Consider the following 27,939-nt stretch of genomic DNA (forward strand, 5'->3'; position numbering starts at 1 on the left):
CACCGGCTGCGACGGGCGGAGCTCCAGCACCGCGGCCCGGGCCCTGCGCCGGCCCCGACCCGCCCCGGCCCCACACGAGCCCCTCGGCTCCCCCCGGGCCCCGCACCCCGACAACCCGCCAGGGCCCGCACCCCCGTCACTCCCCGGCGCCTCCTTCGGCACACCGGGCCCGCCGGGGCCCGCGCTGCTCACCGGGCCCTGCACCGGGACCCAGAGCCCTGATCCGGGACCCTGCAGCGGTTCCGCCTTACTCCTGCTCGGACCCCGCTCCCTAGGGCGGGGGACACCCCCGAGACCCCCGCCCGACCCCCCGGTGTCGGTGTCGGTGCCGCAGCGGCCATGCCCAGCGGCAGGACGCCGTCCCGGTCCCGGGGCCGGTGCGGGGACAGATGAGCGCCCGGCACCGGGGATACCGGTCCCGCGGGGACCGCACCAGCACCGAGCTGCCAGGTGAGCCGGGAGGGACCAGCGGGCGCCTGGGCCAGGGGAGACCGGAGGGGCCAGGGACACGGGAGTGGGTGGCTTCAGACAGCTGCGATGCCCCAGAGCCCCCTGTGTGGGGTCACCCCGCACCTTCCTGGAGTCCCCTGGCCTGGCCACTGCGGGGGGGACCACCAGGCGACATGGGGGCACAGGCTGCCGCACCAGCAGATATGTCTCCATGGGGTCATCGGGGTGCCCGTGTCCCCACGGGGTACATGTGGGCCCCTGGCATCCAGGTGACTCCACAGGGCCATTGGCACGCCAGTGTCTGTCCCTGAGGGGTGGCTGTGTCCCTGCGGGGTGTGTGTCACCACGGTGCTATTGGGGTACGTGTCACCACAGGGTGTGTGTCACCACGGGGCTGTCACGCTGCCTGTGTCCTCATGCGTGTACCTGTGTCCCCACTGAGGTGCCTGTGTCCCTGCAGGGTCGTGGCGGTCCCTATGTGACACACATGCCACTGTGGGGACACTGGGGTACGTGTGTCCTCGCAGGGGTCCTTGCCAGGGCCTGTGTCTCCGAGGAGCAGTGTGCCGAGGAGGGGTCCCGTGCTGCCCTGCTCTGGCACAGGGGTCCCCTTGCCAGGCCCCGGCCCCCCCAGCTGTTTACGCCGCCCGGGCTATTTTCGGGTGCCCCAGCCCTGCGGGTATTTTTGGCCGCCCGGTGCGGGGCACGTGGGGGAAGGACTGTGCCGGCATCACCGGCCGGGACACCCGATCCTGGGGGACACGGTGGCCCTGTCCCCAACGGGGAGTTGCGCAAGGCGGGGGTCAGTGCGGGGACGGTGCGTCCGGCAGCACCCAGGCCCCTGCAGCCGTGTTCCTCCTGCTGAATCACCGCCCCGGGGCCCCTCGTGCCCGCGGCCCCGTCGCACCGGCCCGGTACCGTGAGTCAGGCCCTGGCAGCGCCGCGGCAGGGTGGGGCCAGACGGCATCACCTGCGGCCCCTGGCCTGGCCGGGCACTGGCACGGGCCACCAGAGGGGACACGGGTGACGTGCGGGGCTGCGGGAGCACCGACCAGCGGCGGTAAGGGGAGGGCAGTGAGGGCTGCTGCACAGGGGGGTTCTGTCCTTCCCCAGGGGCTGGGGGTCCTGTCCCTCCCCATGGAGTGAGGGTCCCGTCCTGCCGCAAGGGGAGGGGGGTCCCATCCTGCCCCAAGGGTCCCGGGGTCCTGTGCTTCCCTGGGGGTCTGGGTGTCCCATCCTGCCGCAGAGGATTGGGGTACTGTGCTTCCCCAAGGGGTAAGGGTCCCATGCTGCCCAGGGGTCCTGTCCTTCCCTAGGGGTAGGGGGTGCTGCCCTTCCCCAGTGGGGGTGGGGGTCCCACACTGCCCCAAAGGAGCCACAGTCCTGTGCTTCCCCAAGGGGCTTGGGTTCCTGTCCCAAGGGTTTGGGGTCCCTCCTGCCCAAAAGAGCTTGGGGTCCAGTCCTACTCTGAGGCCAGGGGTCCCCGGGGCATTAAGAGTCCACTGGGGCTCAAGATCTGGCCCTGAGCTCAGGGATGGGGGTCTGGGAGGGGAGGTGTCCTTGGGGATGGGGGTCCATGGGGATGGGGGTCTGGGGTGTGTGTGTCAGTGGGGTGGCGGTCCATGGGGATGCATGTCCGTGGGTTGTGGGTCTGTGGGGTGGGGGTCCACTCTACTCAGATTGCAGGGGGGCAGCATGGCATGGCCTGAGGGGTGGGCATGGAGGGGGTGAATTGGGGGTCCCTGCCAGGCCAGGCAGGGGTCTCTCCCCAGGGAGCTCTGCTGTGGCGGGGCATGGCTGAGTGCTGGCAGGGATCCAGCCGGTGGCCAGGCTGGGTGGCGTGCCCTGCCTCGGGGCCATGGCCGTGACCGTGGCCGCGGTGTGGGAGGCCAGCTCAGGCCACTCGAATTCAGGGCATGCGGGCGGCGCGGCGTGACCTCGCCGGCATTTCCGGCTCCCGGCAGCAGGGCAGGCTCAGCCCAGCAGCCCTGTGCACCACAGCCCATGGGGTTGCAGAGGGGCTGCACCCTGCAACCTTGCAATCGGTGGGTGCCGATGGGTATCCCCAGCAGGTGGGACGGTGGGCGATGGAGGCGCAAGGGGAGTACCAGCGCTTGGAGGACTTTGAGGAAGACTCACCCCCAGGCGAGGAAGAGCTGCTGGTGCATGTCACCGAGGGGCTGCAAGGTACTGAGGGGTTCAGACCCTGCCGCGGGTGGAGGGGTCCAGGCTGCTGGGGGGGCGGTGCTGCCCTGGGGGGTCACAGCGGCAGCCTAGGGTTCCTGGCTCTGGGCTGGGGGGCTTGACTGGAGGGCAGCCTGCCGGAAGAGGGGACAGGCCCATCCCTGCTGCATGTGGGGTGGGGGCACTGCTACCCCACAGCCCTCCAGCTGGTCACAGGTGGGGGGACTGTGGGTGCCAGGCTGGGATGTGCTGAGGGTGGGGGGTGTGGGGGGCCAGGGTGGGCTGTGCTGTGGCCCTGGCTTAGTTGCTGCTGTTTTTCTCTCCTCTGCCAGACTCTTGGCACCACATCAAGAACCTGGATAATTTCTTCACCAAGATATCCTTGCAGGGCCCCTGCCTGGCTGCTGCCCAGCCCTGCCCGTGGCCGGCACTGTGGCGGGGGGGCGGGGAGACCTGGTGCCGAGCGGGGGGGCAGGGGGGTCTGGCACTGCAGGCACACACTCCTTAACGTGGCCCCAACATCTACCACTTCCACCAGAAGAATGGCTTCACCTGCATGATGCTTTCTGACATCTTTGAGCTGGTGTAAGTGCCTGCGGGACACCCGCCCCTACGTGCCATGCCGTGCTGTGCCATGCGATGCCATGCTGTGCGGCCATGGGGCAAGGGGCTGCACTGAGCCTCTGCCACCCCCAGGCAGTTCCTGTTCGTTGTCACCTTCACCACCTTCCTGCTGTGTTGCGTGGATTATGACGTCCTCTTTGCCAACCGGCCACTCAACCACAGCCACCCCGGGGGGGTGGCCCCTGACCGCAGCAAGGTGACGCTGCCCGATGCTGTCCTGCCAGCCCCGCAGTGTGCCCAGAGGTGAGGAGCAGGGCTGGGAGCTGCCGCCATGGCCGTGCAAGGGTCCCAGCACCGCCATGGCCGTGCCTGACACACGTCCCCTGCCAGGATCCAGGCCAGTGGCTGGATCATCTTCCTGCTGGTGATGGCAGCTGTCTTCTGGCTGTACCGGCTGGTGAAGGTGCTCTGCAGCCTGCTGAGCTACTGGGAGATCCGAACCTTCTATATCAAAGCCCTCAACATCCCCTCGGTGAGTGGGGCTGCAGGGAGCGGGCTCATGGGGCCATGGGGAGGGGGTCTGCAGGGCCAGCTGTGCCCACCCAGAGCCAATGGGTGTGTTGTTTGGCGCAGGAGGGGCTGTGCAACTACAGCTGGCAGGAGGTGCAGGAACGGCTGATCTTGCTGCAGCGGCAGCAGCAGATGTGCGTGCACAAGAAGGAGCTGACGGAGCTGGACATCTACCACCGCATCCTGCGCTTCAAGAACTACACGGTGGCCATGATCAACAAGTCGCTTCTGCCCGTCCACTTCCGCCTGCCGCTGCTGGGCTCCGTCGTCTTCCTCACCCAGGGCCTCAAGTACAACCTGGAGCTGCTCCTTTTCTGGGGCCCCGGCTCGCTCTTCCAGAACAAGTGGAGCCTGCGGCCGCAGTGCAAGCGGGCAGGTGCCCGGCGGGAGCTGGCCCGGCGCTTGGCACGTGCCATGGTGCTGCTGGGGCTGGCCAACCTGCTGCTCTGCCCCTGCGTGCTGGTCTGGCAGCTTCTCTATGCCTTCTTCAGCTACGCCGAGGTGATCAAGCGGGAGCCGGGCAGCCTGGGTGCCCGCCGCTGGTCCCTCTATGGCCGCCACTACCTGCGCCACTTCAATGAGCTCAACCACGAGCTGCAGGCACGGCTGAGCCGTGGCTACAAGCCGGCCACCAAGTACATGAACTCCTTCACCAGCCCACTGCTCACTGTGCTGGCCAAGAACATCGGCTTCTTCGCTGGCTCCATCCTGGCCGTGCTCATTGTCCTGACTGTCTATGACGAAGATGTGCTGACGGTGCAGCACATCCTCACCGCCATCACGCTGCTGGGGCTGGTGGTCACTCTGGCCAGGTAGGTGCGCCAGGCTGTGCGGTGCTGGGCTGTGCGGTGCCGGGCCGCTGGCGGGCACAGTGGGCAGTGCAGTGGCTGAGTGGGAGGTGGGATGCCTGCCCCCCACCTGCAGGTCCTTCATCCCCGATGAGCACACGGTCTGGTGCCCAGAGCAGCTGCTGCAGCGTGTCCTGGCCCACGTCCACTACATGCCTGACCACTGGCAGGGCAATGCCAGCCGGTCGGAGACACGCAGCGAGATGGCACAGCTCTTCCAGTACAAGGCGGTGAGCATGGGCAGGGGTAGGTGGTGGGACCAACCCCCCCCCGTCCCCCAGACACCCCCTGATGCCCCTGTCACCTGCAGGTTTTCATCCTGGAGGAGCTGCTGAGCCCCATCCTCACCCCCCTCATCCTCATCTTTGCCCTGCCCACTCGTGCCCTCGACATCGTCGACTTCTTCCGCAACTTCACGGTGGAGGTGGTAGGAGTGGGCGACATCTGCTCCTTTGCCCAGCTTGATGTCCGCAACCACGGCAATCCCCAGGTCGGGGGGGGTCCCAGGGTGGGGGAGTCCCGGGGTCAGGGGGTCCCAGGTGCAGCAGCCCTGCTCACCTCTGCCCCACAGTGGCTGTCAGCCGGGCAGACGGAGGCCTCCGTGTACCAGCAAGCAGAGAATGGGAAGACGGAGCTGTCGCTGATGCACTTCGCTATCACCAACCCGCGCTGGCAGCCACCGCCACAGAGCGAGCTCTTCCTCAGCCAGCTGAAGGAGAAGGTGCAGCAGGACGCGGCCACTGCGCCGCCTGCCCAGTGCATCCTGGCCGAGGGGCCGTTGGGAGCATCCCTCCTCTCCGACGACTCGGCAGCTGCGGTGAGTGGGGCGGGCACGGGGGGCTGGGGGGGTCCGGAGGTTTCCAGCCGGGGTCGCCCTGACGCATGTCTCCGCAGCCAGAGGGCCTGCTAGCCAGCGTCCTGGCCCGGCCCATCCTCTCGGCCAGCGGGCTGGTGGCCCGGGACCGGCACTTCGCCCAGCCCTGCAGCACCGCCAGCGCCGCCGCCAGCGTCCTGGCCTCCCTGGCATCGCCCCTGCCTGGGCGGGCACGGGGTCCTCCCGCCGACAGCCCCGGCTGCCACAGCGACCGCCTGCTCCCGGAGGAGAGGTCCTGCCGATGGGGGGGCGGGGGGGGGGGGGGGGGGGGCGCGGGGTCTGTGTGCGGAGTGGGCTGGGGGAGGGGGCATGGGGAAGGGGTGTCGTGGCGGGGCCCCATGTGCTGGCGCGGTGTTCACTGGCTCTGCCCACAGCCTGCTCCTGAGCAAGTCACGTCTGTGCAGCCTGAGCCACTCGGCACTGCTCTCCGAGGTGGCCTCGGCCGAGATGAGCCTCCATGCCATCTACCTGCACGAGGTACATCCCCTGACTCCCCTGCCCGTGGCGCCCCCGGGGTGTGGGTCCCCCACCATGGCCCTACCCATATCCCTGCCTGCAGGAGCATTGCTGGGGGGGGCTGTACCCAGCTGGGTGCTCTGCCCTTGCCTCCTGCCTGCCACCCCCACGGGTCTTGCCTGGCCCTGGCCCTGGTTCCCAGGCCCTTGTCCCTAGTCCTCTGCTCTGTCACCCCCCGTCACCCTGGGTTTGGCTGGGGACCCCATGGGTGCTGCCAGACAGTGTTGGGGGTGAACTGCCATGGCTGGCATCACTGCAGCCATGTCCTCCCTTCTGCCACCCCATTGGGGATGGGGCGGTGTCGCAAGGGGACACTGTGGGGAGGCGGCTTGCCATGGTGGGGGGCTCTGACTGCCTCTTCCACTCTTCCAGCTCCACCAGCAGCAGCAGCAAGGCCCTGGACCCCAGGCCGTGGGGGTGTGGGGGGCCACAGGAGCACCCAAGCCTCCCCCCATGACCACAGGTGAGCACCGTGCTGGGGCTCCTGGGGGAGCGGGGGACACATGCTGCCCCCAGCCCCCACAGGGCTGAGCCTGGAGGTGGGGCAGCTGGGGGGTCCTGAGGGCCTGAACCGCAGGCAGGAGCTGCAGGACTGGTTCTGACCCACCCTGTGCCCCAGGCTCAGCTGCCAGGGCCTCACAGGCTCAGCACCGGGAGATGCCGCTGGGTGGCTGGGCCGAGGAAGAGGAGGAAGAGAAGGAGGAGGAGGAAGTGCAGACGACGGGCTAGCTGGCCTCAGTGGGTAAGGGCATGGCCCAGCCTGGCAGCCCTGGCCTGGGGAAGGTCGGTGACCACTGGGGCTGGGGCCCGGTGGTGTTCAGGCAGTATGTCTGCTGGGGTCGCCACTGCTGGGGTCCCCGCTGACAGACCTCTTTCCTCTGCAGGGTCCTGGGCATGCTGAGAGCTCCCAGTGCCAGGAGAGCTGCCAGGAGGCGCTGGCTGGGACCGGGTACAGAGGGGATGCTTGCCGCTGCCCACCGTGCTGCCTGGGGCTGGGGCACGGGGTGGTCCAGCCGACCCTGCCCGCATGGGCCCCCAGCTCAGGCGCGGGGCTTTGCGGGTGGCCCTGCTGTGGTGCAGGGCCAGGGGTGCTGCCAGAGGCAGCCAGCCCTGCGAGGTGCTATATTTAGGGGGGGGCATGGTGCGCCCAGGCTGCCCCTTCCTGGAGCTGGTGCCATCCCTGCTTGCGCTGCCTGCCGGGGCCACTGCCCCCCACAGTGCCCTGCCCAGGGCACTGGCTGCACCGAGCCGCCATGGGAAATAAAGGTTTATAGAGGGGCTGTGCCCAGTGGTGACTGTGCCTGGATCCGGCAGAGGGCTGGTGGGGGGCTATGCTGTGGGGCTGTGCAGGGGGATATCATGGGGGTGGGGGTGATGCTGTGGACAGAGCTGTGGTGGTTTGGGGCAGTGATGCCAGGGTGGTGCCACTCGCCCGCAGCCACACAGGTTGGAGCAGCAGGACCACAGCTGTGTCCCCCCATCCCACATCTGCCCCACTCGTGGCCAAAGCAGGGCCGGGAGACCCCACCGCAGACCCCAGCCCAGCCCTGCCCACCCACTGTTCCCAGTCACGCACGGTGCCATGCTGGGGGAGGTGAAGTGCCAGGCCAGGGTTATCAAAACTAAACCTTTACTGGGAAGGCGGCGCTGCCTGCAGCGGGGCGGGGCGAGCAGCAGCGGTGGTGCCTCCTGCCCTAGCACACTCAGGGGGCTGGGGCCGGCTGCTGACGCTCCTGCATGGAGAAGGACTGGCTGCGGATGCGGAAGGCCACCTCCTGCGTGCGGAAGGTGAGGCCGAAGATGTCCTCGTGGTAGCGGTTCTTGTCCTGGGGGAAAAGGTAGCATGGCAGCATGGCAGCATGCCGGGCATGGTGCCAGCGTGCTGCACGCCCCCAGCCCTTACCCGCAGCTCACTGATGAAGTCCCCAGCCTGCCCTAGCGTCATGCCGGCTTGCTGCACCAGGATGTGCTGCACCGTCTGCAGCACCTCGGTGGCCATCGTCACATCCCCGCAGACATACATGTGCCCAGCACTCTGGCACAGCACCCGGTGCACCTCTGCTGCCAGCTGCATCCGCAGCACATCCTGCACGTAGGTCTGGGGACACCGCGCAGGGCTGCTGCTGACACCCGGCACATGGCCGCAGCCCCATGCTGCCCCCAGCCCCACCTGGTCCCCACTCCAGTCCCACCTTGGGGGTCCCCAGCTCACGGGAGAAGGCAGTGAGGACCTGGCTGAGGGCCCCCTGCTCCTGTGCCTCCTGCATCTCCTGCCGGTAGATGTGGTCCAGCGCTGAGGAGCGGCAGCCGAAAACCAGCACCATGCTGCCCAGGGGGCCGCCTGTGGGGAGGCAGCAGCCGGGACCTGTCCCTGTGCCCTATGTCCCCATTTTCCCTCACCCTGCGTCCCTGCTCTCCCATCTCCTGCAGCCCCCCACACCGCCCTGTCCCCACATGCCCCCATCCCCTTGTGTCCCTCTGTCCCCAGCCCCGTGGCCCACATCTCCGCGCCACCATGCCCTGTGCCACTGTGCCCCTGGCCCCCAACCTTCTGTCCCCAGGTGGCCATGTCCCTCCATCCCTGCACCCTGTGCCCCATGTCCCCCTGTCCCCATGCTCCACATCCCCACTTGCCCGTGTCCTGTAGCCCTGACACATCCCCACGCTGCCCTGTCCCCATGTCCCTCCATCCCCATGTCTCCATGCCACACACACCCATGTTCCCCCCACCCCCGCGTCACCCTGCTCTTGTGTCCCCATGCCCCCACCCTCCACCTCCTTCCTCGTGTCCCCACATCCCCTTGTCACCATACCCTGCATCCCGGTGCCACCAGCCCCCGACCTTCTGCCCCCAGGTCGCCGCATCCCTCTGTCCCCCGTGTCCTGCATCCCGGTGCCACCGCATCCCCAACACCCACCCTTGTCCCCAGCCCCGTGACCCCGACCCCACCCAGCCCCCCGCCGCCCCCACCTCCGGCCCGCAGGTGGTGCAGCCGGTGCTGCCAGAAGCTGCGGAAGGGCGCGACGCCGGTGCCGGGCCCCACCAGGATGCAGGGCGCCTCCGCGGCGGCCGGCAGCCGGAACGACGGGGCGCTGCGGACGGCGGGTCAGCGGGTCACCGGCAGCGCCCGCGCGGGGGGTGCCGGGGAACGGAGTCCGGGGTGCAGAGGGTGCGCGCAGGGCATGCTGGGAAACGTAGTCCGGGTTGCGGGAATGTGCGCGCAGAGCATGCTGGGAAATGTAGTCCGAGTGGTGGGGAACACGCAGGGCATGCTGGGAAATGTAGCGGGGCGTGCCGGTGGTGTGCGTAGGACACGCTGGGAAATGTAGTCCGGGGGCGAGGGGCGCATGCAGGCAGGGGCGGGGGGGCCTGTCCCTTACCCCCGGATGAAGGCGGGCACGGTGTCCCCCGGCTGCAGCCGTGCCAGCCAGGTGGAGCAGACGCCGTAGTGCAGGGGGCCCTGCCCATCTGCGGGGACACGGAGGCGGGGGGGAGGTGCTGCATGGGCTGTGGCAGGCAGTCCCCCCACCATCCCCGCACGGGGGCCCTGGGGGGCCCTAGGAGCCTGGGACAATGCATGGGGACAGGGGACCACGTCCAACAGCATCTCCCAGGCACTGTGTGATAGGGCTGGGCGGGACCCTCAAGGGGCCCTGGGAGACCTGCAGATACCCCTCGGGGGTCCTGGAGGTACCTCTGGAGGGGAACCCTGGAGATGCCCCTGGGGAACCCTGGAGGTGCCTCTGGGGCCATGCAACACAGGGGTGCTGTGACAGGCATTGCTGTGTGTGTGGCAGGGCAGAAGGTAGCAGCCCCCCACCCGGGGCGCCCACCAGCCCCCAGCCCCACTCACTCTCACTGTGGTAGGTGACTACGGCCACTGTGAGGTGGATCTCCCCAGGGCTGGGGCCAGGTGCTGAGCTGATGGAGTAGTAGCGCGGCTGGAGCAGTGGCAGCTGGGTGAGCAGCAGGGAGGCCGGCAGCCCCACCGAGGGGAACTCCTCCAGCACCTCCAGCAGCGTGGGGCACCGGAACCACTTCCAGTCCTCATACAGCCGGGCGTCCTGCAAGGCACCCAGCTGGCCCATGGCCACTGTGCCCAGCACCCCTGCCCAGCAGGGACCCAGCATCCTAGCAGGAAGGGAACCAGCATCCCAGCCAGGGAGGGGCCAGCACACCAGCATCCCAGTATCTCAGCAGGAAGGGAGCCAGCCTCCCAGTACCCCAGCCTCCCAGCCAGGGAGGGGCCAGCATCCCAGCATCTCAGCCAGGGAGGGGCCCAGCACCCCAGTCAGCAGCGAACAAGCCCCAGCCCCCTCTCCCACCTGGCCGAGTTGCTGCAGGCGCTGCCGGTCGGCTGGCTCCTGTGCCAGTGTAGCCAGAAGCTGCAGAAACTGGGGGCTCGGGGGGGCCGCCACATCCAGGAAGAAGGTGAGTGCCTGGGCCAGGGTGCAGGGGGGCAGGCGGCTCTGTGGCACCCCGGGCTGGGGGGGCACGGGCCCGTCTGCGGGAGGAGGGTGGGGGCGCGATATGGTAGGCATGCTAAGCCTCTGCCCCTGCCCCAGCCCCTTCTCCTGCCCCAGCCCCTTCCGCCCCTGCCCCAGCCCCTTTTCCTGCCCTTTCCCCTGCTCCAGCCCCTGCCCCGGCCCCTTCCCCTGCTCCTTCTCCTGCCCCGGCTTCTGCCTTTCCTGCCCCCTGCCCCAGCCCCTTTCTCTGCTCCCTCTCCAGCCCCTTCCCGGCCCCCGCTCCCCGCGGCCGCGGGTCCTACCGCCGGGATCCCCCTCCAGACTCTCCACCACGACAGGCTGCTCGGGGGGCGGCGGGTCGCGCACGCGGCCCAGGACCCCCCGCACCAGCTCGGCGCGGTTGGCGGGGAAGACGCCGAGGTGGTCCCCGGGCTGGTACCGCAGCTCCGCCTGCCCCGCCGAGTCCAGCCGCACCAGCAGGGTAGCCCGGCTGCGCGGGTGGGTCAGCGGGGCGCAAGGGGTGGTCCTGGGGTGGGGGCTGGGGGGGCTGGGGGCCCGTGGGGGGTTCCAGATTTGGGGGGGGGGGGTTCCGGGGTGAGGGGGGATGCAGGGGTGAGGGTCCCGGAGGTGGGGGGTCCCAGAGGTGTATGGGGGGTCCCGGGGTGAGGGGGGATCCAGGGGTGAGAGGTTCCGGTGTTGGGGGGGGGGGGGCATCTCAGGGGCTTAGGGCCCCGGGGGTGGGGGTCCCGGGGGTGAGGGGGGATCCAGGGATGAGGGTCCCAGAGGTGGGGGGTGCCAAAAGTTGGAAGGGTCCTGGGGTGAGGGAGGATCCAGGGGTGAGGGGTCCCAGAGTTGGGGGGGTTCTGGGGGTGTAGGGGTGGGGGCAGCCCAGGAGTGGGGGGTTGCAGGGACACGGGGAGGGGTGGGGGTCCCGGCAGTGGGGGATTCGGGGATGGGAGGTTCCAGGTGTGCTGGGGGGTCATGGGGGTGGGGAGTCCCGGGGCGGGGAGGGGCTCACCTGGACTCCTCGCTCTGCAGGTTCTCCACAGAAAGCACCGTGCAGGGCAACACCCGGCGCTTGTGCAGGTGGGACAGCCCTGGGGGGGCACGAGGGGCTAGCACTCACAGGGGGGCACAGTAGGGGCTGGCGAGGTCGAGGAAGCTGGGGGGGTCATGGGGGGGCTGGAGAGACTCTTGGCAGGGCACTGCCGAGATCCCATGTTTGCGCTGGCTGTAGGTGTCCTGCGGGGGGGTCGTGGGGTGTTCTCCCCAGAGCTGGGTGGGGATGACCAGGGCGGGGGGCCATGGGACAGATGCTGGCGACAGGTGGAGGGTGATGCTAAGGGGGGGTTGGGGGCTCCCTAGGGGTGCTGGGGGGGGCAGGGTGGTGGTGGTACCAGCCAGGGTCTCCGTGGCCTGGGGCTGCCCAACCAGCCGGTGCCTCTGGCGCTTCCAGCTTTGGGGGGGGGCGAAGAGCTCCTCGGCCCCCCCTGCCACGTCCCCCACGCAGAAGGTCTCACAGGCAGCCTGAGGACACAGGAAAGGGCCAGTGGGTGCTGCAGGTGGTGGGTGCCTGCCTCCCACCCCCCCGGTGCCCCCACTGACCTGGAAGACGAGGCGGGCCCACGTGCGGAAGGACTCCTCCTGGGCACAGAGCTCGTCGCCCTCGCCCATGGGCAGCACCCGCTCCCCCCCGAGCTCCTCCAGCCGCGTGTCCACCGCCCGGGCGAAGGCACAGAAGTGGGGGTATGCCCGGGACCCCAGCCCGAACACCGAGAACCTGCCACCACCGCGGGGGAGGGCTGAGCACAGTGACCCAAGACCCAGACCCTCTGATGGAGGGTTGGAGCCTGCACTGGGAGGGGGAGCACTCACAGGTGGGGGGATGCTCAGGGCAGGAGGGGCCATGCTCAGGGATGGGTGGGGGATATGCTCAGGGCTGGGGTGGGGGCACCCAGGGATGGGGAGTGGATGCTCAGGGGTGGGCTGGGGTGCTCAGGGCTGGGGTGGGGGCACCCAGGGGTGGGGCTACCTAGGGTTGTGAAGGGGAGTGATGTTGGTGGGGGCACCTAGCCTGGTGGGTCAGGGCTGTCACAAGCAGGGTTCAGGGTTGAGGACCCCTAGGGACAGCTTCTGCCACAGCCATGGAACAGACGTGGCTGAAGCTGCTGGTGCCAGGGCCAGTGCCCACCACAGACTCTGACCTCTCCCTGGCCCAGCACCATGAAGCCCCCCCGTCCTCCCAGACAGGGCACCCTGAGCCCCCAGCCAGACACTGTGCTCAGGCAGAGGACCCCATCCCTGTGGCCATGGCCATGCTGGCGGTACCGCAGGGCGCCCAGTGTGCCAGCACTGTCAGTGTTGCTCAGCTGCCGCCGCTTCTTCTTCCAGGAGGTGACGAGCTGGTCAGACTGTGAGACGCTGTTGAACCGCAGCTTGTAGCTCCTGTTCAGGACAGGAGGGTGAGGGCAGGGTGGGCCCTGCCTGGGTGGACCTTTCCCCAGCCCCAGGCAGGCACCCCTGGCCTCCCTCGTGTGCTCACATGGGTGGCTCAGCCTGGGAGGTGCTGGTGTAGGGTGAGGTCATCTCCATCAGTGCCTTGGAGAAGCTCTGTTGGGGATAGCATGTCACTATCGCTATCCCATCCCATCCCCATCCCATCCCATCCTCTCTGCCTCCTTGCAGCCCTTTACCTCCGCGCACTCAGGGGGGTCCCCATTGCCAAAGGTGCTGGTCACCACCAGAACCAGGGTCTCATGTTCCAGGGACACCACATCATACTCATCCATGCACAGCACCTGGAGGGGGGGACATGGGACTGGGACATGGACAGGGGGCTGCAACAGATGCCTTCCCCACCACCCAAACCACCCCCCACATGAAGGCACCCGTTGCAGCCCAGACTGCTGCTCCCCACCCCATCTCCCCCTGCCCACCTTGGGGTCGAAGGCACGTCGGAAAAGCTGGCAGAGGTTCCAGGCATAGGTCCGGGATTTGCCAGTCTCGGTGGCATAGAGAATGGTGGCCTTGACGCGGCGTGCCATCATGTGTCCCATCAGCTTGGCTGAAATCTTCACCGCACTGGGGATGGGGGGATCGCTGGGTCAGCAGCTTGGGCTTGGGGACCCATGGGCAAGAATCCCCCCCTACAAAGACAGCCCCCAAAGGGTGGGCACCTACTTGGCCACCTCCTTGAAGGTCTTTCTCCTGGTGACAGTGGTGCCCTTAGAGACGTAGACCTTCCAGGCATCGGGCTGTGGGGCAAGCGGGAGGGGTCAGCTGGGGGGCTGGGGGGCTGGGGGGTGGGGGGGCCGGGGGCTGGGCCCACCTGGTAGCGGAAGGTGGGGCAGAGCTGGTAGTTGACCATCTCCTGGTGGAAGACGGGGGTGAGGCTGCCCGAGATGGGGGGCACGATCCAGACCCAGTCTGCAGGGCACCCCCCCCGTGTCCGCAGCTCATTCTCCATGTGCTTCACAAAGGACTCTGTGGCCGCGTGGTGGTCCACGATTGTCACCTTGGCCACCTGCGGGTAGAATGGGCTGGGGAGTGGCTGGCACCTGGCCCAGGGTAGTGGCAGTGTTGGGGTTCCCCTGGTGCAGCCGTGCCAGCATCACCCCCCAGCCATGCGTCCCACCTGGTAGCTGTGCAGCACGGCGATGTTCACCTCCACTGCTGCCTTGTCCTTCCAGAGGGACGATGTCGTTCGTGTGTCCAGCCCCATGCGCAGGGCCACCTCCTGCCAGCGGCATGGTGGGGGGCTTAGCTGGGGGGTCCCGGTGGGGGTTCTAGGCCAGCTCGCCCCCCCCCCCCCCAGTTGTGGGGCTCACCGGCAGCAGGTTGTAGCGCTGGCTGTCGCAGAGGTTCCTGGTGCCAATCTCACTGCTCATGTACCAGCCGTTGAAGGGGGCTGCCGGGAACTCCAGCCCCCCGACCTCCAGCAGCATGTTGGAGACAGCTGGCAGCGCGTACCACCGCAGCCCCAGCTCCCCGAACCACTCCAGCCTGCATGGGGGGAGGTGGGTGGGCTCTAGCCAGGGACCCTCACCAGCCCTAGTGTGGGTCCCTGCCGCACATCCCAGCCCCGCTCCCCTCCTCAGGGGTGTCCCATCGAGGCTGGCAGGGCTCCGGTCCCTCGGGGCTGTGGGGGGCAGGCAGGGCTGGGGGGGGGGGGGGGGGTGTGGGCACAGCCCCACTCACGTGGGGTGCTGGAGGGGCACCTCGAGGACCAGCTCCGGCGGGAGCGGGAAGAGCTCGGGGGGCTCGTCGGGGCCCTGCAGCAGCAGTGGCAGCACGTCGAAGCGGCCGCCGCCGGGGCTCCAGCCGTGCTGGATGCAGAGCTGGGGGGCAGCAGCATCAGGACGGCGGTGGCACCAGGCGGGGCCTCGGGCAGGGGGCTGGACAGGGGGTGTCTCCCCACCTCGGTGATGTCAACGTTGGCTGGGTCCCCCTGCACGGAGCCATCGGGCTGCCGGTACCCAGCATAGCGGATCAGCTGCGTGTTCCAGATGCGGAAATCACCGCGACCCGGCATCCGCTGGGGGAAAATGGTGATGGCCGACCTGGAGGGGCCAGGGTGGGATGTCACCAACACCCCCACCGGCTGCAGGGCTGGGGGGTCCTGCCCCAGGTGGGGTGGTCTGGCCGGTGGTGAGTACAGCAGCCTGGCAGGGCTCTCACCGAATGTTGCCGCGGTTGGTGGCATACTGGATGTGGGTGCAGAGGAAGCTGAACATCTCTCCCACACTGGCGCAGTCCCGGGCGTCAAACACCTGTGGGAGGGGGTCGGGAGGGATGCAAGGGGACATCCCACTGGTCCCCCAACAAGCATCCGCAGAGCATCCACACTAGGGTGACCCGTGGCTGTGGGGCAGGCATGGGGCCGGGGTTCCTGCCAGCACCATGGTGTGCCCCCTGCCCCACCTGCAGCTTGTTCCACTGGATGCGCCCCACACAGCGTGCAGCGTTGCGCCAGGCCTGCTTGGCCCCAAAGACGAGCTCGGGCTCCAGCAGCTGGTAGGTGCCGGTGGCCATGATGGCGGCTTCCACCTCTCGCAGCCGCTGGGCGTGTGCTGGTGAGTTCTCCCTGCGGACACCCCCACACCTCAGCCCCCCCACACTGGGACAGACACCCCCCGCACTGGGACCCGCCCTGCACTGCTGTGGGGTGCAGGGCTGGGGGTGCCCTTGGGGGGGAGATGGGGACGTGGGGTGCCCCAGGGCACAAGTGGGCTGTGGGGTTACTGTGGGGCAGGAATGGGGATGCGGGGTGCTTTGGGGTAACAGTGGGGTTTTGGGGTACCTGTCTTGTGCAGGACGGGGGCTGTGGGGTGCTCAGGGCACAGCTGGGGCTTTGAGGTACTTTGGGGCAGAGACAGGGATGTGGGGTGCCCCAGGGCAGGGATGGGGATGTGGGGTGCCCCAGGGCAGGTCGGTGCCCTGGCCCCGCCAGCACCCTGCTCACCGGCGCAGGGACAGGTAGTACTGGGTGATGAAGTCCCGGGCCAAGCCCAGCAGCTCTTCGATGGGCCGGGGGCCATCAGGCGCCGGGGCTGGCAGTGGCCGTGGCAGCACCAAGGAGCCCAGGCAGCGCTGCCCTGAGCAGGGCAGCTCCTGGGTGGGAGGAGGGAGGTCTAGAGAGGGGCCCTTCCGCACACCCCCAGTCCCAGACCCTCCATCCTGCATTCCCCCATCCTGACACCGGCATCCCCATGGCCCTCAGCCCGGTAAACCCCATCCCCCCACCCTCAGCCTCACCCCCCCCATCCCCAAACCCCCAACCCCGTTCCCCAACAGCCCTGAACACCCATCCCCATGCCCCCACCCCCTATCCCCATGCCCCGCATCCCTGTGCCCTCTAGCCCCACACCCCCTACCCCCTCACCCCACCACCTGCAGGGCCTGGGCACAGAGAGTGTCATAGCCGATGCTCCCTGTCTCCCAGTTCTTCAGCCGGGCAAAGCGAGGGGGCTCCGCTGGGCGGGTGGGCACCAAGCTGGGGGGGACATGGCCCTGAGCCCTGCCCAGGCACAGGGAAGGGGGCCAGCCTGCCCTGCACGTGGGGCACAGCTGGCGATCTGGGGGGGTACACCCCCACACACCCTGCACTTGGTCCAGCAACTGGGACCAGTGGGGCTCTGGCACCTGCTGCCCATGGGGACTGTGACCCTCAGGGGGGTGGGCAGGGTGCACTGGGATGAGGGGATCATTGGAGATGGGGGGCTGTGAGGGAACATGGAGGTGACCAGGGACCTCCCCTGGCCCCTGGTGCTGCTGTGGTGGCCCCTGGCTCAATGCCGTGGGGTTGAGCTGTGGGAGCTGGCTGGGGGGGAGTGGGACGTTCCTGGGCCTCATGTGTGTGTCTCTGTGTGTGTGTGAGTGTGTGTCTGTGTGTGTGTGTGAACAATGGCCATGAGTCAGAGCAGGCTCATGGCCACTGAGGGGGTGAACCGATCTCCTGCCCCCCCCGCGCTGGGGTGACCCCACACATCCCGGCACAGCTTTACTTCCCAGCCCAACTCGACCCTTGTGCCCCTTCCCCGTATGTCCCCATACATCCCCATATGTCCCTGTATGTCCCATCCACCCCAGCATATCCCGGTAGGTCCTGACTCATCCCACAGCCTGCTGTGGGGCTGGGGGCACTACACTGGGGCTGCCGGGGACATGCCACGGGGCAGGGGACACTGGCATGATGCCACATGGCATCGCAGGCACAGGGCTCTCTGCCGATGGGTGCCCATGGCTGCACCGCATCCTGCCCCAGCAAGCATCACCCTAGCTGGGCCACCTCTGCTGTGGGGACACATCCCTGGTGGGCTCTGGCCATGTGGGAATGTCCTCATGAGCCATGGTGGGGTCAGGCAGGAGGGAGCTGAGTGAGCAGTCCCATTGAGGCATGGCAGCCAGCAGACACGGTGCACTGCGGCACAGTGGGTGCCGGTGCCCCGTCCAGCCATCCGTCCACCCCACCCCATTTGCCCCATCCATCCTGCCCTGCTGTCCGCGCTGTGCACCCACCTGCCCCGCTCGGTGCCCGCAGTCTCCTCAGGCGTGGTGCTGAGCTGGCGGGAGCAGAGGCCGAGGCCGCAGGAGCGGGCAGCGCTGGGCAGCACGGCCGGCAGGTTGCCCATCGTGCCGCCACTGAGCCGCCGGTGCCGGGAGCGGCCGCTTCCTCCGGCCGCAGCGGGGAAGTGGTGACCTCGGCCGTGCACGCCTCCGCCCTGCGCACAATGGGCACCCACTGCTGCGATGCTGCCCACCAGGACGTGGCACAGGCCATGCTGCGGACCCTGCCGTGGGGCTGCTGAGGTGCTTCAGCCCTGCTCTGCCCTCCCTGTACCCCTGCAGGTGGCCGGGGGGGGGAGGCAGGGGTGGCAGTGCCAGGGGTGGCATGCACAGGACCCCCAGCATGGTGAAGGGCCCCCCCAGCATGGCCACAGGCCCTGGCACAGCCATAGAACCCCCCAGCATGGCCATAGCTCCCTCAGCATGGCTGCAGGACCACAGCACAGCCATGGGACCCACAACGTGGCCTCAGCCCCCCCAGCACAGCCACAGGGCTCCCAGCACAGCCATGGGACCCCTGGCGCGGCCACGGGACCCCCAGCACAGCCACAGGACCCCCAGCATGGCCACACAGCTCCAAGCATGGCTATGGCCCCCCTGGCACAGCCACGGACCCTTCCTGCCTCCCCCAGCCACTGTCCCCGAGAGGGGTCCATTTCCCCTGGCCCCAGCCCCATGGCATGCCAGAGCAGGGGAGAGAGGGGCCGTGGGCTGGAGTCTGCCACCACCTGCCCCTGATGGGGCCAGCTGCCCCCCCGCCCCTCCTGCCAGCTCCTTTGGGGGGCCATGGGCAGTGTGCCCTCCTTGGGGGGTCCCACGTTCGTGCCAGGAGGCTGGATGTCCCGCAGGGGTCCCAGGCCTCCTCCCAGCCCCCTCCCCGGGGGCTGTGGGGTGGATGTCCACCGCAAGCCCCCAGTTTCCCTGCCCCTCCCGTGTGGGGCTGCCGCTCCCCACCCAGTTCCTGCCATTGATATGCCAGGCCGCTTCCCAGGGGCCCCCCGGCCGGGCACCCCGGGGGGCTGTGCCCCGGCACCCTCCGGGGGGGGGTGGGGGCACGGGAAGGGGGACACACTGGGGTGACCCTGGGGTGGGGGGTCACCCGAGCTGCCGGCGGTGCTGGGGTCCCACGGTGACACCCGAGGAGGGGGTCCCGGGACGGGGGGGGGGGCCTGGCTGGGGGGTTCTCGGGGGGGCCCCGCACCGACGGGAAACCGCGCCCGGCCGCGGCTGCCGGCGGTTCCTTCCTGCGGCGGGGGGAGGCGGGGGGCAGCGAGGGGGCGGGCGGGGCGGGGTCAGCGAGGGGGCTCAGGGACTCCCAGCGGGGCACGGGCTGGGTGCCGGGGTTCCAGCCCCGCTCCCCCTCCCGGCTCGGGGACAATGCCGGGTCACCCCGTCCCAAGGGGGTCTCCGCGGCCCCCGCTGCCCGGGCTGTTTCGCGCCCCCCCGCGCCGCGCCCTCCACGGGGGGCGGGACAGGCCTGTCCGTCACTGCAGAGCGTCCATGCGATTGGCTGCCCTTTCTGGGGGGCGGGGACTCGGCCCTGGGGAGGGGGCGGGTGAGGGTGCTCAGGACTGGTCTTGCCCCACGGCTGCGCCCCCTGCCCCAAGGCTGCGCCCCGCCCCTCCCCACGCGTGTCCCCCGCGGGGCAGCCCGGGGTGGGGCTCGGCTCGGCCGGGCCAGCTGAGCGGGGCCGCGTTGAGCCGGGCTGAGCCGAGCTGGGCTGAGTTGGGCTGAGCTGGGCTGAGCCGGGCTGAGCTGAACTGGGCCGAGCTGGGCTGAGCTCGGCCGAGCTGAGCCGGGCTGGGCTGGGTTGAGCTGGGCTGAGCCGGGCTGGGCTGAGCTGGGCAGGGCTGAGCCGGGCTGAGCTGAACTGGGCCGAGCTGGGCTGAGCTGGGCAGGGCTGAGCTGGGCTGAGCTCGGCCGAGCTGAGCCGGGCTGGGCTGAGCTGAGCTGGGCAGGGCTGAGCTGAGCTGGGCTGAGCCGGGCTGAGCTGAGCTGGGCTGAGCTGGGCAGGGCTGAGCTGGGCTGAGCTGAACTGGGCCGAGCTGGGCTGAGCTGGGCTGAGCTGAACTGGGCCGAGCTGGGCTGAGCTGGGCCGAACTGAGCTGGGCTGGGCTGGGTTGAGCTGAGCCGGGCTGAGCTGGGCCGAGCTGAGCCGGGCTGAGCCGGGCTGAGCCGGGCTGAGCTGGGCTGAGCTGAGCTGGGCAGGGCTGAGCTGGGCTGAGCTGAGCCAGGCTGAGCTGGGCTGAGCTGGGCTGAGCTGGGCTGAGCTGGGCTGAGCTGAGCTGGGCTGAGCTGGACAGGGCTGAGCTGGGCTGGGTTGGGCTGAGCTGGGCTGGGCCAGGCGGAGCTGGGCTGAGCTGAGCCGGGCTGAGCTGGGCTGAGTTGGGCAGGGCTGAGCTGAGCTGAGCCGGGCTGAGCTGGGCTGAGCTGGGCTGAGCTGAGCTGGGCTGAGCTGAGCCAGGCTGAGCTGGGCTGAGTTGGGCTGAGCTGGGCTGGGCCAGGCGGAGCTGGGCCGAGCTGAGCCGGGCTGAGCTGGGCTGAGTTGGGCAGGGCTGAGCTGAGCTGAGCCAAGCTGAGCTGGGCTGGGCTGAGCTTGGCTGAGCCGGACAGAGCTGACCCAAGCTGGGCTGGGCAGGGCTGAGATGAACTGGGCCAAGCTGGGCTGAGCTGGGCTGGGCTGGACTGAGCTGAACCGGGCTGATCTGGGCAGGGCTGAGCTGAGCTGGACTGAGCCAGGCTGAGCTGGGCAGGGCTGAGCTGGGCTGAGCTGAGCTGGGCGGAGCTAGACTGAGCTGGGCTGAGTTGGGCAGGGCTGGGCCGGGCTGAGCTGAGCTGGGCAGGGCTGAGCTGGGCTGAGCTGGGCTGAGCTGAGCTGGGCTGAGCCGGGCTGAGCCGAGCTGAGCCGGGCTGAGCTGGGCTGAGCTGGGCTAGGGTGAGCTGAGCAGGGTCCTGGCGGTCACAGCTCCGACCGCGCGTCCGGGCCGGGTCCGGCTCCAGTTTCAGCACCAAGGACAGCGCCCGGCGGGGCGGCCGGACTGGGATAGGAGCGGAGGGAGACCGGGGTGGACTGGTGCTGAACTGGATCTGGGACTGCACAGGGACTCGACCGGGACTGGGCTGGACTGGACTGAGACTGGGATTGTGATTGGACTGGGGCAGGGCCCAGGACCAGCATCACGACTGGGACCGAGACTGGACTGAAACTGGGGCTGGGACTGGACAGGGACAGGGATCTGGCGTGGACCTGGACTCAGATTGAGATGGAGATTGGGCCTGTGACAGGACTGCATTCGGACTGGGACTGGTGCTGAACTGGGACCAGGACTAGGACTTTACAGGGAGTGGACTGGACTGGACTGGAACTAATCCGGGACTGGACTGAGACAAGGACTGGGAGAGGACTGGACTGGGACTGGGACTGGTGCTGAACTGGGACCAGGACCAGGACCGGGACCAGAACCTGGACTGGACTGAACTGGAACTAATCAGAGACTGGACTGAGACAAGGACCGGGACTGGACTGGACTGTGGCTGGGACCAGCATCATGACTGGGACCAGGACTAGACTGGTACCAGAACCTGGACTGGACAAGGACTGGACTAGGATTAGACTGGATGGGGAGTGAGACTGAGATGGGACTGGACTGGGACAAGAACTGGGACTGAGACTGCACTGGGATAAGGACTGGACTCAGACCGGGACAAGGGCTGGACTGGGACTGGGAATGTACTGGGATGGGAAAAAGACTGGGACAGGACTGGATTGGGACTTGGAGTGGGACTGGACTGAACTGGAACTGGGACTGGAGCCAGTACCAGAAGCAGCATCATGATAGGGTCCAGGATTGGAATGAGACTAGGACTGGGACTGGAACTGGAACTGGAACAGGGACTGGGACCAGTATCATGACTGGGACCAGGATAGGACTGGGAATGTGACTGGACTCAGACTAGACTGAGACTGGACTGGGACAGGGACTGGGACTGAGACTGGAAATGGGACTGGAATGAGACTGGCACTGGGATTGAGACTGGGTCTGGAACTGAACTGGGACTGGGATCGGAACTGAACTAGGACTGGGACTGGGACTAAGCCCAGCAACAGCAACAGATCATGATTGGGGCTGGAACTGGACTGATTCTGGAACTGAGAGTGGTACCTGGACTAGACTGGACTGGGACTGGGACTAGCACTGGGACCAGCATCATTATTGGGACTGGGATTGAACTGGACAGGGATGGGACTAGGATTGGGACTGGGTGTGGGACTGGACTGAACTGGGACTAGGACAGGGAATTGGATGAGCACCAGGACCAGCATCATGACTGGGACTGGGATTGGAATGAAACTGGGGTGGGGACCAGGACCTGACCTAACCTGGCCTGGGTCTGGCACTAGGGACTGAAACTGGGACTGGGACCAGGACTGGTACCTGGTCTGGATTTGGACTAAGGCAGAGGCTGAGACTGGGACAGGGACTGGTGCCTGGGCTGGACAGGGACTTGGACCAGCACCAGCATCATGGTTGGGACCAGGATTAGACTGAGACTGGGACTGGACTGGGATTGGAATGGGGACTGAAACTGGGACTGGGATGGGGACAGGGACTGGAACTGGGACAGGAGTGGACTGCAACATGGACTGGGACCAGCACCAGGACCAGCATCATGACTGGGACCAGAACTGGAATGAGACTGGGACAGGGACCAGGTCTGGGACTGGAACTAGGCTGGGACCAGGAATGAGCCTGTAACAAGGACCCAGAACTGGTATTGGGACCAGGACTGGGACCAGCACCAGGACTGCATTAGGAGTGGGACTGGGACTGAGACTGAAACTGGGAGTGCAGCCATGACTGTGACTGGGACCCAGACTGAGACTGGGACCAGCACCAGGACTGGAACTAGAGCTAGACTGGGACTGGGACCCAGCACTGGGAATGGGATCAGACCTGGGCCCAGCAGTGGGATCAGCACTGGGACTGGAACCAGCACTGGGAGTGGGCCAGGCACTGGGCCATACTGAGACCTGGGGGGGCAGGGGGTGCTGGTGGTGGCTGGTTCTGTGAGGGCAAGAGGAGGGATGGGGGGACATGCACCTGCCCCCATGGGCCCCACCGTGGCCAGACCACACATAATCACCCAGAACCCGGAGTACGGCCGTGCCCTGAGCCTACATGACCCCATGTAACCCCACTGAGGAGCAGGGCTGGGATGCGTTGAGACTGGCTGGTCACCAGCATCTTGGGGGACCCTGGCACCTGCCTCTAGAAGGGGCACAGGACCCCAGGCCGAGGGAGGGGGGTCCCACAGCGGGAGGGGCCCAGTGTGGGCAGTGCGGCACAGGGATGGCACCACACAGCTGTGTGGACAGGGTCCCAGCAGCGGGGGGGGGGGCAGCCCGCTTGCTTGCTCCCAGCAGCTGGCACCGGCCCTGCTAGTGTCGCAGCATCCTGGCATCCCAGTATCGCAGGGTCCTGCCATCCTGGCATCCCAGTATCCCAGGGTCCTGCCATCCTGGCATCCCAGCATCCTGGTGTCCTGGCATCCCAGTATCCCAGTGTCCTGGTGTGCAGGCATCTTGCCGTCCTGGCACCCTGGCATCCCAGTGTCCTGGTGTCCCAGTACATCCATCCCATCCCAGCCCACCTGCAGGAGGGGTGGGCGGGCAGCAGCAGGCAGGGGGATGTGGGCAGGGGCTGCTGGTCTGCGGCCCTGAGGGTGCAGGCAGGGGTGTGGTAAGGGGTGCAGGCAGGGCAGGCAGAGAGGGCAGGGCAGGGCAGGTGGGGGGGGCAGGGCAGGCAGGGCAGGGCAGACGGGGGCAGGGCAGGCAGTCAGGGCAGACAAGGCAAGGAGGGCAGGGCAGGGCAGGTAGGTGGGCCGGTGAGCGCTGGGGTCGCAGGTGGGTGGGGCTGCTGGGGGTGCCGGTGTGCCCGGCCCTGGGGCGCGGGGGGGGTCCGGAGGGTCTGTGCTTGCGGGGTGCGCCGGGGGACGGGGCCTATGGGCGCCCCCAGGCCGGGCGTGGCGGGGGGCCCCCTCGGGCTCCCCCCCCGGCCATTGGCTGCGGCCGCGCTCGCCCCGCCCCGCGGGCCCGGCTGTCAACACGCAGCGCCTGCCGCCGCCCGCCGAGCCGAGCCGAGCCGAGCCCCGCCGAGCCGAGCCGGGCCGGGCCGAGCCGAGCCGAGCCCCGCCCCGCCGAGCCCAACCCAGTCCAGCCCTGCCGAGCCTAGCCCCTGCCGGGCGGAACGGAACCCAGCTGGGCCGGGCCGGGCCGAGCCGAGCCGAACGGATCCGGGCCGAGCCGAGCCGAGCCGAGCCGAACCGAGCCGGGCTGAGCCGAACCGAACGGAGCCGGGCCGGGCCGAACGGAGCCGGGGCGGGGCGGGGCGGGGGTTCCATCCCCCCCGGCCTCTCCTTGACTAAATAAGGCCGATGCTGCGACCGCCGCGGCGCGCACCCAGCGGGTAGTGCGGGGGGGCCCGGCCCCGGCCCCGGCCGGGCAGGGTCCGGCCCCGGCCCCGGCGGGGGAGGGCCCCGTCTTAACCCCTTGCGTGCTCCCCCCCCGCATCCCGCCTTCCCCGGGGCCGGGCCGGGGCCCCCCAGCCCCGCCGTAGCCGCCCCGCCGGCGCCGTCCTTGGCTCAAGGGCAGCGGGACCCCCCGCGGCGCGGGGCCGCCTCCCCCCCGCCCCCCCCCGTGCCCGGGGCCCGGCGGTGCGGCGCGGGCGGCTGCGCTGCCCATGGGACGGGCAGCATGCCGGTGCGGCGGGGGCACGTCGCCCCCCAGAACACCTTCCTGGACACCATCATCCGCAAGTTCGAGGGGCAGAGTGAGTGGGGCCGGGGGTGGGGGGGCGCCGGGAGCCGGGGGGGCGGGCGCGCGCGCGCATGGCTCCGGGCAGGGTTTGGGGTGCGGGTGATGAGGCAGCGCCCCGGCTCCTGGCCCCCGCCGGCCCCAGGGCGGCCGTGCCGGGGTCCCCCTGCCCCTCGGGGGGGCCCAGCACCAGCGGTGATGGAGACGCCGGCGGCGGCTCGTCCGCCGCGGCTGCCGCCCGGCCAGGGCACCCCGGCTGTCCGCGGCCCCCCCGAGCCGTGCCGTTGTGCCGGCAGCGGGGCCTGCGGGGGGCCCCAGTGCTGGGGGGGATCGGGCACGGCATCCCGGCAGGGCTGGGCGGTGGCCCGGGGGCGATACCACCCCGTGGGGCTGAGCTGTGGGGTGTCACCGTGCTGGGGGACAGGCCATGAGCCAGGGGCTGGTGGCAGCATGGTGTCCTGGGGAGGGCTGGGCTGGCCCAGCTGAGCCTCTGTCCTCAGGCCGCGGTGGCGGGGGGGTCCCCATGGCGGGGGGTCCCCTCGGTGATGGTGGCAGTGCTGGCAGCCTTGGGGGGGCTCTCCAGGGAGCGAGTAGGGCAGCTTGCAGGTGTTCGGTCACTGGGAGCCCAGAGCCGTGGGTGGATGGAAGGATGGATGGATGGATGGATGGAGCGAAGCATCCCGGTGGGGTGCTGGGCTGGGGGGGGCGTGAGGGAGTGACCCTTCCCTCTCCCCCAGGCCGCAAGTTCATCATTGCCAACGCCCGGGTGGAGAACTGCGCGGTGATCTACTGCAACGACGGCTTCTGCCAGCTGTGCGGGTACTCACGGGCGGAGGTGATGCAGAAGCCCAGCACCTGTGACTTCCTCCATGGGCCCCGCACCCAGCGCGGTGCCGCTGCCCAGATCGCCCAGGCACTGCTGGGCGCTGAGGAGCGCAAGGTGGAGATCTGCTTCTACCGCAAGGATGGTAGGGACCTGCGCCATGCGGCCGCCAGCGAAAATTGATGGTTATTTGCGTGGGGGTGAAGGTGGCTGTTCGTTGTGTCATGGGCAGACAGACCCTTGAGTTGTGGCCATCCATCAGCTGTGCCGGGCCCTGCTGCATTGTGGGTGGCATCAGCGTGGGTGGGAGCCTGGCACCAGCAGCTGGTGCCTGTGTGCTGAAGGGCAGCACCTCTGGCCTCGCAGGTGGGGATTTGTCCTGCCTCTCTGGCACTACTGGAGCTCTGCCAGCTGCCCTGGCTGCTGCCCTGGCTCGCAGCAGAGCGATGGTGCTGGGGGCACCAGTGGGGTGCCGGGAATCCATGTGCCATGGGGCTGCAGCTGTGGGGTGGGAGCAGCGTGCTGCGACCCAGTGGGGGATGACGTGGGGTGTGGGGGCACTGCGCTGCCTGCCAGCAAGGACATGGGGAGCAGTGGGGGGACACGATTTGGGGCAGCGTGGTCTGAGTGCTGGGGAAGCGGAGGGGGTAGCAGGGTGGCAGCCTCTGTGCTGCTGTGCTGCATGGCTTTGCTGGCCTGGGCCAGCTCCTGCCCCACCAGCAGCCACTCAGCCTGCCTTGTCCTGGGGGTCTGGCTGCCCCATGGCTGGGTGGGATGTGGGTGCTGTGCTGCACCCAGCCCTGGAGCAAGCCACTGAGGCTGTGGGGCTTAAGCCTGCAGTGGACATCGCAGTGCTGCCACCCCGGAGCATGTGGTGCATGGGGGGGGTCACTGCCCAGGCTGGGCACAAGGGCCGTGCTGCACCCCCTGCCTTGCCCCAGTGCTGCCAGTCCTGGGGGTCCCTGTGCCAGTGGACGGTGACAGCAGGTTGGTGCAGCTCCACGTTGGTGGTGCTGGGGCTGCCCCGCACCGCAGCCCCATTTGTGCCTCCACCAGGTGTCCCGGCTCTCATGGCAGCTGTCCCGGCTCTCGGCACCCGGCCCTGGTTCCGGCGGCAGAGTAAACAAAGCTGGTTCCCAGCTGCTGGCCCCATGTCGGCTTTGCCGGCAGCCACCACGTGCTGCAACGATGGCTTTGGCTTCCTGGTGCCACCTGGCTTCTGGGGTGCGGGGTGCCAGGGGTCCCGGCTGGGGTGGCTGCCAGAGGCTCTGAGGACTGAGCTGGGGTGGGAGGACACCCCAGTCCCTGCCGTGCCCCTGTCCTGCCGCAGCTGGCTGCGGCTCTGCGGTGCTGGCCAGGCAGCTGGGCACTGTGGTGCCTGGCACAGCCAGGGCTGGCAGCTGGGGCAGTGGCGCCGAGGCGGGCGTACCTGGTGCCAGTGCCCTTCGGACCTGTGCATGGTGCTGGGTTCTGGCAGGGCACAGGCAGCACATGGCTGTTCCCTGCCAGCAGTGTGGGCAATGCTTTGTTAGTTCTCATTAGGGCTGTGCTAATTACCCTGCCCATTGCTTGCTGGCTGGTGTGTGCCAGCAGACTGGGACCAGGCTCAGGCTCCTGCTGGGGCCCTTGCTAGGACCCCCCAGCTGCTGTGCTTGCAAGCAGCACCCGTGCCCACCTGCTGCCTGCCTGCACTTGGTGCCTCCAGCCCTGGCTCTGGGCAGTGGTGGGCAGGCTGAGCCAGCAGCCCAGGGGTGCCTGTGCCCCTCAGCTGCCAGCCAGGATGGGACGAGGCACCCCATCTCCAGAGAGCAGGGGATGAGATCTGTGTCCCTGGGCCGGGGGCTGCGGCCCTGGCACCAGTTGGGGGATCTGATCTGGGCTTGTGCCCCCCCAGCACTAGGCTGCCAGGGCAAGTGCTGCAGCAGGACAGCTGTCAGTCCTCTGCCAGCCCCCTCCCCAGCCTGGGCTCTTGGGTGCTGCTGTGAAACCTGTAGCAGGTGGGATGTAGGGTCCTGGGGGTGATGTCAGGGGGGGTCCCCTAGCCCAGGGCCTGACTTTGCCCTGGATGGCAGGGCTGACCCCGAGGGGCAGCTCTGTCCTGCAGCCCCAGACCCCGGGTGGGGATGGGGCTTCCCCTGCCCACAGGCCAGCGGGGGCACCCAGGGCATGTGGCAGCAGGTGCTGGCAGTGGCTGGTGCTGCAGCAGCGCTGCCCGTGCCATGTCCCTGGGGAGCGTGGTGTTTCCGATGGGATATTTATAGGCAGCAGCAGTGGCGGGTGTGTGCAGTGGCTGGGGAGCTGCTGCTTAGCTCTCTCTGTCATGGCCGGGACCTCCCTGGGGCAGGGGGCCAGGACGAGGGATCTGTGGGGACCTGGCTGCCCTGGCCCACGGGGCAGAGCTGCGTGGGGCAGGGGAGTGGGCAGGAGCAGCGTTGGTGGCAGAGTCCCACTGCCCTTGGGGTATGGGGTTTTCCTGTACCCACAGATTGGCCCTGTGTCCAGGGGCTGGTGTGGTGGGTCCCTGGCTGCAAGTGGCACCACTCATGGGCATCCCCTTTGCAGTGTGCTGCAGTGCTGGTGCCGCCCTGCCACGGTGGGGCTAGCACTGGGGCGGGGAGGCCTGCCGGGTGCTTGGGAGGTGGGGTCCCACCTGCTGCCTCTTGCTGCACTGGGGCACCTGAACCCCGAGCAGGGACCCTGCTGCCACTGGCTGTGGCCTTGCTGCTGGCCCTGGCAGCCCCGGCAATCTCCCTGGCCGTGGCTG

General features: G+C 68.8%; 3 protein-coding genes across 12 annotated transcripts in view; 2 read left to right on the forward strand and 1 right to left on the reverse strand.

The window, feature by feature from the left end:
* Positions 1–40: 40 nt before the first annotated feature.
* Positions 41–7,632, forward strand: ATG9B (autophagy related 9B; the record flags this gene model as incomplete). Of its 6 annotated transcripts, none has more annotated exons than XM_080382762.1 (14): positions 41–450; positions 2,520–2,637; positions 2,967–3,010; positions 3,155–3,219; positions 3,331–3,501; positions 3,589–3,730; positions 3,832–4,580; positions 4,693–4,846; positions 4,927–5,106; positions 5,188–5,433; positions 5,865–5,967; positions 6,379–6,469; positions 6,626–6,748; positions 6,891–7,632. In XM_080382762.1, the coding sequence occupies exons 2-14, from the start codon at positions 2,538–2,540 to the stop codon at positions 7,630–7,632; spliced, it is 2,910 nt and encodes a 969-aa protein (XP_080238888.1). In that variant the 5' UTR covers positions 41–450; positions 2,520–2,537. The 6 variants fall into 6 exon arrangements, 5 of the variants coding, with proteins under 5 accessions (XP_080238888.1, XP_080238887.1, XP_080238886.1 ...); XM_080382761.1 differs by having other exon boundaries at positions 2,523–2,637; XR_013927422.1 differs by lacking the exon at positions 41–450 and adding an exon at positions 5,511–5,722 and having other exon boundaries at positions 2,141–2,637; positions 6,626–6,789; positions 6,891–7,029.
* On the reverse strand, positions 7,620–17,709 carry NOS3 (nitric oxide synthase 3). 4 transcript variants are annotated; one of them, XM_080382754.1, is made up of 26 exons: positions 17,491–17,709; positions 16,363–16,465; positions 15,935–16,083; positions 15,394–15,556; positions 15,151–15,242; positions 14,891–15,032; positions 14,671–14,744; positions 14,301–14,475; positions 14,108–14,209; positions 13,802–13,996; positions 13,654–13,727; positions 13,410–13,554; positions 13,167–13,271; positions 13,016–13,083; positions 12,802–12,918; positions 12,079–12,253; positions 11,871–12,000; positions 11,492–11,570; positions 10,776–10,963; positions 10,333–10,511; positions 9,861–10,071; positions 9,388–9,475; positions 8,978–9,099; positions 8,199–8,347; positions 7,910–8,104; positions 7,620–7,832 (listed from the first exon to the last, which is right to left on the reverse strand). In XM_080382754.1, exons 1-26 carry the CDS (start codon positions 17,601–17,603, stop codon positions 7,710–7,712), a joined length of 3,456 nt encoding a protein of 1,151 aa, XP_080238880.1. In that variant the 5' UTR covers positions 17,604–17,709; the 3' UTR covers positions 7,620–7,709. The 4 variants fall into 4 exon arrangements, with proteins under 4 accessions (XP_080238880.1, XP_080238879.1, XP_080238881.1 ...); XM_080382753.1 differs by having other exon boundaries at positions 14,671–14,810; XM_080382755.1 differs by lacking the exon at positions 7,910–8,104 and having other exon boundaries at positions 14,671–14,810.
* Positions 17,710–20,621: 2,912 nt separating this feature from the next.
* KCNH2 (potassium voltage-gated channel subfamily H member 2) overlaps positions 20,622–27,939 on the forward strand; it is a 30,376-nt gene continuing 23,058 nt past the window's right edge. The window contains exons 1-2 of one of the 2 annotated variants that reach the window (XM_080382752.1): positions 20,622–24,368; positions 25,090–25,320. In XM_080382752.1, coding sequence (XP_080238878.1) covers positions 24,293–24,368; positions 25,090–25,320 — 307 coding nt within the window. In that variant the 5' untranslated portion in view covers positions 20,622–24,292. Of the gene's footprint in view, positions 24,369–24,892; positions 25,321–27,939 lie in introns of those variants that run through there. The other variant, XM_080382751.1, reaches the window with a different exon arrangement.

The sequence above is a fragment of the Falco punctatus genome (genome assembly GCF_963210335.1).
Source record: "Falco punctatus genome assembly, chromosome: 4".
Classification (NCBI taxonomy): Eukaryota; Metazoa; Chordata; class Aves; order Falconiformes; family Falconidae; genus Falco; species Falco punctatus.

Excerpts from the sequence above, each read along its gene's own strand:
- NOS3 (XM_080382753.1), bottom strand. The coding sequence starts at position 17,603 with ATGGGCAACCTGCCGGCCGTGCTGCCCAGCGCTGCCCGCTCCTGCGGC. Across the intron at positions 10,072-10,332 it reads GCCTGCAGCAACTCGGCCAG|GACGCCCGGCTGTATGAGGA; the intron begins GTGGGAGAGGGG and ends GGTGCCTTGCAG. Across the intron at positions 9,100-9,387 it reads GTGCCCGCCTTCATCCGGGG|CGCCCCGTCGTTCCGGCTGC; the intron begins GTAAGGGACAGG and ends CGCCGTCCGCAG.